This window comes from Pelobates fuscus, chromosome 1 (assembly GCF_036172605.1).
Source record: "Pelobates fuscus isolate aPelFus1 chromosome 1, aPelFus1.pri, whole genome shotgun sequence".
Classification (NCBI taxonomy): Eukaryota; Metazoa; Chordata; class Amphibia; order Anura; family Pelobatidae; genus Pelobates; species Pelobates fuscus.
In genome coordinates, this window is record NC_086317.1 from 235,483,034 (window position 1) to 235,493,549 (window position 10,516).

The 10,516-nt window shown below is 40.0% G+C and overlaps 1 protein-coding gene across 3 annotated transcripts in view; it reads right to left on the reverse strand.

Annotated features, from left to right (window-relative positions):
• Positions 1–10,235, reverse strand: part of INTS2 (integrator complex subunit 2) — a 31,271-nt gene extending 21,036 nt beyond the window's left edge. For 2 of the 3 annotated variants that reach the window (XM_063455235.1, XM_063455216.1), the window contains exons 1-9: positions 9,990–10,235; positions 8,095–8,398; positions 6,382–6,520; positions 5,916–6,018; positions 5,254–5,367; positions 4,861–4,991; positions 4,131–4,304; positions 3,669–3,883; positions 2,353–2,478 (exon numbers count right to left, since the gene is read on the reverse strand). In XM_063455235.1, the coding sequence (XP_063311305.1) occupies positions 2,353–2,478; positions 3,669–3,883; positions 4,131–4,304; positions 4,861–4,991; positions 5,254–5,367; positions 5,916–6,018; positions 6,382–6,520; positions 8,095–8,387 (1,295 nt within the window). In that variant the 5' untranslated portion in view covers positions 8,388–8,398; positions 9,990–10,235. The remainder of the gene's footprint in view (positions 1–2,352; positions 2,479–3,668; positions 3,884–4,130; positions 4,305–4,860; positions 4,992–5,253; positions 5,368–5,915; positions 6,019–6,381; positions 6,521–8,094; positions 8,399–9,989) is intronic. The other variant, XM_063455226.1, reaches the window with a different exon arrangement.
• Between the last annotated feature and the right edge of the window lie 281 nt (positions 10,236–10,516).

Here is a 10,516-nt window from a genome sequence, read left to right on the forward strand (position 1 = left end):
TAGAACAGCTGAGAACAGTTAGCACAACACTATACTATATTATCATCTACCTTTTATATTCTGTATTTTAGGTGTGCAGAGAAGCATATTCAATTAGACAGTGACATTTGGTGTAAAACAAAATAAGCTATTACAAACTGATGCTTAGATCTCTGATGTACATTTTACAAGATAAAATAATAATCAAGAAACACAAGCTAGCCATTTGTGATAGCTGTCTAAGATGAGAAACAAAACTGCTGAATCCTGGCTAGCATGAAAATTATTACAGGCTGACTGCCAGTAAGGCTAGTTAGACAAGCCGATCTAAAGAAGGGAGTATGAAATTACTTGCGGAGGGTAAACATGCTAGACCTTGCTAAATAAAACAGTCGAGTGACTAACAGTTGTAACCGCTCAGTAGGCCACCCCATGGTAACTGTGCTTCGAGTAGACAAAGATAAAGTGAAAATCAAGGAAAACATATATTTAAAAAAACTCCCTGTTAGGAGTTATAAAGATGAGGGGACTTTGCTGTCCATGATTAATGGATGAGAGAAGGAGACAAGATAAAGGACAGTGATTCCCAGCGAGTCCCTTCACAGTTCCCACCCTAACCAATGCCTTCAGGGGGTAGGACACAGTTCGGCATGATGTGGAGATACCGGGAGCTGCTTGGGTTCGTTGCTGACTCGTTGTCCCGCCGTCCCAGCCAGGGTACGTGCCGGGTTGCTGTGTGTGGTCCTCTGTGTATGGGGTCCTCTCTCCGCTTCTCCCGAAGGGCATATTGCTCAGCTGCCATGTGGTCTGGGGTTCCCCTCCTCATGTAAGCTTGTGATGCCTTCAAAGCCCAGGCTCGGTGGGTCTTCATTGCTGCGTTTCTGCGGGCACTACATCTTCTCCTGTCAGGTTCCCGGGTCAGGTGGATCATCCGATTGTCTGGGTCGAGGGCATCTGACTAAGCATGCCTGCATGCGGGCCCTCAGCTGGACCTGCTCGGCATCATGTGTTTTGGGCATTTCACGCAGTGCAGTGGTGGGAGATATGTTGGAGATGCGTTCCCAGAACTCCTCGCATATTTTGTCGAATTTAATGTTGAAGCGCTCCCTCCAAGTCATAATAGGTATGCTCTCTTGGGGGTGGGAGTGCTGTGATGCAGCAGCCATCTTGAGACCGCCATGCGGTCGGTAGCACTGTGGGGAATTCTGCTGCAGTGAATAGGTGAGTTTACCCAGCAGGGACTGGGATATCCCCCACCGGTCCGGGGGGGGGGGAGATTGGGGTTGCAGGGCTGCTTTACGAGTGGTGTTGGAAGCATGCCTCCCCCAGGCACCAGGCTGCATACCAAGCTAGGCCTCATAGCTGGACGCCACAAAGACTTGATTTTATGGGTCAAATCAGGTACCTGCGTGTTCCTGTTCAAAGCCATGCTGGATTATAGTTGTGGGAAGTTGCCTCCCGAGCAGAATTGAGCGATACAGGCATGTAAATAGCTGTATTGAGCCGGAGTCTTCACAGAACATGTCCAAACATCTTGGTTGTCAGGCCCGCCCCCAATACATTGCCTTTTTTAAGCAAAAGCTTCAGGAGTATCAGAAGACTAAACTGTTCATGAGCAAAATATTTTAAAAAATGCTAATAAAGCTACTCATTAAAAAGTTTGTGTTACGGCGCAAATTTTTTTTTTTGGGTGGGGGGGGGGGACGATGTTGGTCTATTATGTCAAAGGGTTCTATTATGTCAAAGAGATTAATTGGCGTATAGCAGTAATTTCTGTGCACTCGGCCCCAATGCTTCCCTATTAGGAAGCATAGGTTTGGCTGAGATCATCTATAGTTATTAGCTCAGCCGCGAGAGGAGTCGCAGCCATGGTAACACTGGCACACAGCGGAATGTAAGGTAAGTAAAGCATATTAGTTTAGTTTCCTAAGGGGAAGTTATCTAATTAGTGGATAAAACTAACATTAGGAATTCATGTTTGTATTTCTAACGCTAGAGTGTTTCTTTAAGGAGAGTATCCAGACTTGTAATGTAACTCAGCCAATAAAAATTGCTTTATTTTAAGGTCCTTAAGTTAAAATGTAGTGTTCCTATTTTAATGATAAATAGTACTGTGAACACAAAAGTGAGCACTGCACTCACTGCAAAGAATTACTTCAACCAGGGTGCTCCAGATACGGAGGGCACATTCCCCCCAAAATTTACTGGAAACATATACAAATGTCCAAGCACACCCAATGGTTTCTTCAAGAGGCAGTCTTTATTTTCCTATATGAAACTTGTTTCAAAATAAAGACTGCCTTTTAAAGAAACCATTGGGTGTGCCTGGAAGTTTGTATATGATAAATAGTACTGTTGGCTTAAAAAACTAACCTCACTAGAGTGGAGAAAGCCAATAGCATACAGAAAGACAGAGACACAAAGCGCACGCCTGCAGGAGTAGCTGGTGGACGGCTTGTCATCAGCTGAAGCACTTGCTCTGCTTCTTCATCTGTTGGCCTGTAATTATTAAATAAATATAGTGAATGTATTTGTATTAATAAATCATTAGTGGCCACTGAAAAGAAAAAAGATAAGGCAGAGGTTAATACGTTAAGACAAAGGGAAATAAGCTGGCTCACAAATAATGATAATAAGATACTTAAAAGTGTTCCTGTCCTAACACACACAGTTTTTTTTTTTTTTTAAATTGGACTTCATAAAAATGTATCTATACACAATGCATGCAGAATTGTTCATTTGGGATGGCATAGCCCTGTATGCCAGGAACTGATAGTCAGGGAAGAGCAGATTAACTTTTCTACAGGAATATAGGATTTCTCATTGAAATGTGCTGGAAAAAAAGCCAGATTTAGGGAAGAAGAATGATTTGCTTGGAGGAGTGCTCCCAAACAGGGTTAGCCACATTTGAGGAAGGCAAATGTGTGCAGGAACAAGTGGGTAGAATCAGAAATGAAAGATATAATTTATTGCTGTGACCTCATAACAGGCTCTCTTTAATGTAGTTTTAAAGCAGCATAGCTAATTCAGTCATTTTAATTGACACTTGGCCTCTATAAGTATAAGTTTCTTTATTATTTCGAATGTACTGTTTTTGCATAAAATGTATTTTATTATCTATATAATCCATTAGAAAAATGGGTTAGCTCCCTTTAAGCCAGTTATTCATTTTGACATTTAAAGGACCACTATAGTGCCAGGAAATCACTCGTATATAGTGCCCTGAGGGTGCCCCCAGCTTTTAGGGTCCCCCTCCCGCCGGGCCCTAGGGGGTGTAAGGGGATAAATCTTACCTTTTTTCCAGCGCCGAGAACTCTCCTCCTCCGTTCCCAGTCATTGGCTGAATGCGCATGCGCGCACATTCAGCCAGTCTCATAGGAAACCATTTTCGATGCTTTCCTATGGACGCTGGCGTCTTCTCACTGTGAAAATCACAGTGAGAAGCGCGGAAGCGTCTCTAGCGGCTATCAATGAGACAGCCACTAGAGGCTGGATTAACCCTAGTGTAAACATAGCAGTTTCTCTGAAACTGCTATGTTTACAGCAGAAAGGGTCAATCCTAGGTGGACCTGGCACCCAGACCACTTCATTAAGCTGAAGTGGTCTGGGTGCCTATAGTGGTCCTTTAAAGTTTTACTTTGTTTTTTTTCTTGCAAGAGGAGGTTAACACGAAAAACACTTTTACTTACTTAAGGCCAGCAATTCCCATTAAGGCACAGTATAGACGCAAAAGAGCGCTGGCTTTTACTACATGTTCCTCCTTCAGTCCTGAATAAAAAGATGGCCCAGACTGTGCATTAGAGTCTGCTTCTGTACTCTTAGCCGATGGTAGGATCCCCATTAGTTCCAACAGAAGCTGCCTTCTCATTTGCCATAGCACCGAACTGCTGTTTTCCTTTCTTCTCTAAAAACAACGACAGGCATGTAATAAAGGCAGAGTAAATACTAGAATATCTATTGTGCACTTAACGATTATAGTAACATTCATCTGCATGCTCGGTGAGAGAAAATTAAACTGCAATTGACTAACATTTTCAACTTTAAAAAAATCCTCTATTCAGCTAGAACATTATATATAAAAACATTGCAGACCTCAATGCTGTACTTTCAATGAGATATAATGAGATATAAAAAATAATTTAGCTTTTTACCAGTTGGCCATTCCGGATAAAAGTTCCAAACCAAGTGCGCACTTTTGCATTTGTCCCAAGAAGCAGTCCACTCACAAAACACACCATGTTGCTCACTCCATCTTCACCAGCCTCGGTTTTGGTATGGTCCAGTGTTAATGCCACTCCGAGTCCTGGGAGATGACATTCTTCTACCTGAACAATGTTTTGGGAGAAACATATATGGTAAACCTGGGAGGTTTTTCCAAAATGATACTAATTCAATCCTGCAAAAGGGACTCACAAAAAAAACGGATGTACAGTTCTTCAAGCCTTTCATACATGATGTATGTATTTGTAATAAAGACCTATGAAGTCCTAGAAGACACAGCAAGGCAGGCACAAGATAATCAATATTCCTGCTTTTATCCATTTTGCCATTGTCTGACTACTTTGTTATTACTGTCTTATGTATACGTCACTTACCTTGCTTTAAGTATATATTGTTATTGAATTTATGTTGGATTTCAGTGCAATATATGGGTAGATTTTCACAGATCATCCTAATAAATCTAATATTATTCAATGATGTAGCTAGGCAGCACAAGATGTATATTCAGAAAACATTTCATTTTGTTCTGTGTTTAATGCATCACTTTGATGACCAAGATTTATTTGCCCCCTAGTGTCAATGTACTAGTGCTGGCAGAAATCAAAAACTAGTAAAAGTAAATTTTTTCGATTATTGGACAGTATGTTAATAGCTTCTTACCACCATGCCTCGCACTTTGAGGGCCTGAGATGGGTTCATCTTGCACAGCTGGCGCAAGGCTTCAGTTCTACGTCTTCCTCCAACACTCTCCTCATCCTGACGCTCTCCATTCTTTATCAAGCTTCTGCAGACTTATAATAAGGAGTTTTAAAATGTATAGAGTACTGTCAGGGACATTTGCAACAGTGCATTTACACATGTCCCTGTTAGTTGTATTTGGGAGCCTATATAAAGCAAAGCTCTATTTAATTAAATGGGACCGATAAATAATTTGATATTTACTGATGTGCACTGAGCACCGCAGAACAAAGGGTACAAATGCAAACAGAGTTCTGCCTGGTTACAAGATGATCTTGTTAATAAAGACAAATAAATAAATACATACATACATACCTTCATTGAAACTGTCAGGGACATTTGCAACAAGTAGGCAAAGGAACCAGGCCCCATTTCGAACATGAAGAAGAGCTTCTGCCATGATGGTGATTGGCAAAAGGGTGTGTAATTCTGCAAATAGCACAGTGGAATGGGTACACTATAAGTCATAAACCAATGGTTTACATAAATGGATTTTTTGCATTAGTTAAAATATCAATAATAAACAACAATCTGGGTTGGCATTACCAGTACACAGAAAGCAGATCTGATTACAAACACACCTTGTAGTAACTTGTAGTAAATATTACCCATTACTATTCTCTGACAATTACTGAACATTGAAAATAACCCATAAAACTTTAAATGTTCATTAAAGATATGGCAAATAACATCACAATCCAGCTCAATATGAACACAGTCAGGGCACGCACTGCATTGGAGAATGTGTACAACTGAAGAATGGATAGCTACATTGATGTAATGTACGAAATTCGAATCCACGTCATATAACTGAAGAGCCACTTATCTAGACAAATGACTCCTAACTCTTAGTGGACAGATACAACAAGTATTTTTATTTATTCAAGTAAACTATTCATATATTTAATATAATCCATAAACCTCTGAAAGATATACAGCCTTTACAATGTATATTTTGTGACAATTTGTTTTAGTACCTGCTTGTAAGATGCAAAGAACATCTGCTGCTTCCTCCATGTGCACTGGGCTTTCAAATAGTTCACATGACTTGACAAAAAAATCTCCATTGGAGTCTGCAACCTTATAAATTAAAACATGGAACTCTGTATTAAACTCAATAAGGTTTTCAGATTAACCTACTGACAAGTGACAACTAACAGAACACTGGACTATAATCTGATACCCAGACAGGACAGTCTTTGTTGCGCTCTAGATGCAATGGAGTACAAATCACATAGTGAATCATATAACACATAGTCCAAAATGTAATAGAACTATAACGCACGATAGTTATGCAATAACATATCAGGAGTCCTTGATAAAGGCCTCTTATTTCCGTAACACTGCGGTATGTTATTTTAACCAATACCATACATACATTTCTAAGCTTATATGTTGTTGGCTACGTTGATTTTGTGCACAAACATGGCATGGCATGAATACCTTATTCATTATGGCCAAGAGTTCACTAAGAACAAGACGCAAGCGTCGAGGAGAGTCACTGTGTTCAAATTCCAGTGTCAGACCATGCTGAAGTTGTGATACCAATATGCTTTCTCCACTGCCACCTCCAAGTTTGTGCCTAGACAAAGATTAACAAATTGTAATTTATTACAATCAGGTTATATGGATACAATAAAAAGAAACACTGAGGCCTCCTCACATTTTTAAATTGCTTTAACACAGGCAGCAGTATCTAGAAAACAGAGAGCAATGTTGCTAAAAAATAAAAAAAAATAAAAAGGAAGAACAAATTTTTGGGGTTATTCACTAAAATGAAAATTCAAGGTGAATTTCAAGTACAATGCCAAAATGGCTGAACTGGACAATTTATCTAAGTAGTTATGCTTTTCATTCAACTACTCTGACCTCAAAGGGACACTATAGTCAGCAGAACAGCTTAATATAGTTGTTCTGCTGAGTATAGTCAGTCAATTCAGGCATTTTGCAATAATCACTGTCTTTTTAGAGAAAAGCCAATGTTTACATTATAGCCTAGGGTTACCACTACTGCCCACTCCTCAGATAGCTACTAGAGGTGTTTCCTGGGGCACTGCCCATCATTTTATCCCCTCTTTGCAATGGAGACACTGAATTATTGCATGAATAATCACTAGAACAAATGCAGCTTATTGTATTTGTTCTGTTGAGTAAAATCATTACCTTCAGTTTTTTTGGCATAAACACTGTCTTTTCAGAGAAAATGCAGTTGACATTACGGCCTAGTAATACCTCCACTGGCCACTTCTCAGATGGCTACTAAAGATGCTTCCTGAGGCAGTGCTGCACACTGTGCAGAACTGCCATTCAGTGTCTCCGCCCTCTGCAAGTAGACACTGAACTTTCCTAATAGAGATGCATTGATTCAATTCATCTCTATGAGGAGATGCTGATTCGCTAGGGCTGTGTTTGACTTATGCTGGCTCTGCCCCTGATCTGCCCCCTTGAAAGTCTCCGCCAATCCTATGGGAAAGTGTTGTAATTGGCTCACAGAATCACTTCTGAGGATGTCAGCTGTAAGCAAGCAAAAGCAGTGGCAGCAGCTGCAGACTCGAATACAAGTAAGATTTTACTATATTTAGGGAGAAAATGGGGGCGGGGCGGCTAGATGGTGGTTTTAACACTATAGGGTCCGGAATACATGTTTATGTTTCTAAACCCTAAAGTGTTTCATCAATATTAAATGACAGAATCAAAAATGAGCATCACAATGCAGCCTGACTGGTGTAAATGTCTTTAATCAATAAGTCTGAAGGCTTGCATGGATCCAGCAGCAAAACAGAATCAGAAAAGTGATTAAAGGGGCTTTAACCCTTTATTGGCCGTGGGCCGCAAGGGAGTGGGGAGACAGAGAGAACTATAGCGTTAGGAATACAGGTTTGTATTCCAAACACTATAGTATCCCTTTAAGCAATCAACAATGCGGAGAGTGTGTATTTTAGAATGAAATAAAAACAAGGAAACAATGTTTACCTTTTACCAATAACAAACACATTAAAGGAAATCTTAATAAAATGCTATTCTCAGTCATGTGCATGGTCCACTTTTGAAGAAAAAAATATATATATTAAAATGTAAAGTGTGCCTTAAAGGGTTTGATAGGTAAACTGGCTGTTCCATACAATATATATCCCTTATGGATAAAATAGGTCACACCTGAGCTGTTGCTCTTTGTTGGCATCCTGCTCAAGTGCATGGAAATCCACAGACAGCAAGGCTACAATGGCATTCACAGCTTCCACTCCTGATAGCAGCCGGAGAAGCAGCTTCTTGTCTTGAGCCCAGCTCTGACTTTGATCTGCTGGAGCACATAAGGCCATGCGGACTAAGCAAGGCAGGAGGAGCCTCAATTCAGGATCACTCAAGGCTGCCAATCGTACCACGTCCACCTTCTGCATTGCCTCAAAGGCATAAGGGCTGACATATTGAAGACCAGAGCTCTCACTCATTGTATTCTCACCTAAAACAATAAATAAATAGATAAGTAAATAAACCAAATACAAAACAAATTAAAATGTGTAATTAAAGTAGACATCATACATAAATATGTGGATAGCAAGGTTAATTTTTAAATGACTGGAGCTTATTTTACTATGTTAGTGCCATAAAGCTAAGTTGAAAGTGAGAGCCATCAAAAATAATGACATATACATAATTACATGTAAAGGAGGAGGTGACTGTCAAACTGTGGGAAGCAGTGACTGACTGTCAGAAAAGAGAGGAGCTGTATATGAAACATATTTTTTCCAACAGCATACATTAATTTTATTTCCCAACTGTGGAGTATTCTATTATACACATGGCGGATTAAAGGTTGATCGCCAGTTGCAAAGGGTAATTAACAAAACTTACATGCTAATCATGACAGACAATACCTCCTCTCTGCACCCTAACATGTCCAGAGTGAAATCATCAATCCTGATGAACTGTGGTCTAATCTAAAGCTTCTCTACAGAGCATGCACAACAATCCCCACAATCTGTCCATCAAATAATTCTCACAGAGAAGCAATGAATCCAATGGTTTTCTTTGAGAATCATCGCCACATTCAGCATCATCATGCTGTGTATGAATGACACCATATGTAACCACAATCAAAAATCGAAGATCTTGAAGAAGGAAGCATTTCTAGTGGCGGTCTGGGGGCCACCAGAGGCGTGTTTTTGGCCAGATGTAAAAATTCCCTATTCTCAAAGCAGCAATGTTGTTCAAGAAATAGGACTGGGACTTAGCATTAATTTTAAGAGGTTTTGGGGCTTAGAGTTTTGTTCTAGGATCTAGGATAACTGTAAACCTATCTTTGGCAACTTCTTTAATAACAGTAAAACAATTTTTAAAAAATATCAATAATCAGGTATTGAAACATTAAAATGTGTGCTTATGCATCGATAGTCTAAAAAAAAATCCACTTGATAACCATAAGGCAATGTATTCTTTATTTTAAAGGAACACTCAGAGCTTGAATACATAAGAGCAGAAGATAATTGTGCCACACTTGTGACACTATTCTCAAGGAAACATGTTAATGAATATCTGGCTTTACACCAGTGAGCTATACTCAGGGGTTTATTCACGAAACTGGGAATTGTGAATCACAAAGGAAGACACAAATGGAAAGATAAAAAGGAGCAAACCAAAATTCCCTAGTCAATTCTACACATTTCCTAGTTTAGTGAATAACCCTATAGTCCTATAAAGCGAATCAAACACGTAAATTCCTTTTTTCTAAAGGAAAGTCACTAAATGTTTTTTTTTTTTTTAATAAAGTCTTAATTATCTAGAAATACATTGAATGGTGTTAATGTTACTGTAAGAAGCAGATATATTCTTCTGGAAAGTGTAACTTCACGTTCTTTGTACCGTGAATCCCCCCTTTGGTTGTACTTTAGGTGGTGTAGGAGACCTTCATTCATTCAAGGGACCGTATAAATATTTCTGGCAGGTCCCTATTAAACATCACATTGAAAAGACCAAGCGCCGATTTCACTCCTCAATAAACTCCCAGTTATACATGCAGCTCATACACCCCCCGTGTAACATCCCCATCTCACCGACAGCACCCCGGTGAAGCACGCACTGTCCTGCGGCCTAGAGCTGAGCAGATCCCCGGACTAGCGTAAGGACAACACCGTCTCCAGCACGCCTGTCCCGCGGCGGCAATGTGAAGGCGAATCCCCGGATGCGGCCTGTTCAGATTCGATTTCTATAGTCATGAAATACAGGAATAAGAAGTATGTATGCAGCCAATACACGACAAACAAGATATTCCGAGCAACAAATTCAGTGGGTCGAGGTATTTTGACCCTCACAGGCTTCCGTAGAATACAATGTGCAATGTGATTAACTCTTTCATTGCCTCCACGTGTAGCTCTGCTAAAACGCCGTGAGCGTTGTGTGCGGAGGAAAATAATGGAGTGCTGTAGTGGTAATAGCAATAGGAGATCTAGTTTGGAACGCATTATCATTTGACTGCAGTTAGTAAGCCTGTGTTTTGGAATTTTGGACACGTGTTAATTCTACCACAATCTTTCTGTTATTACACAAGGCATAATAATAGGATTGAAAAACAGCTGAAGGG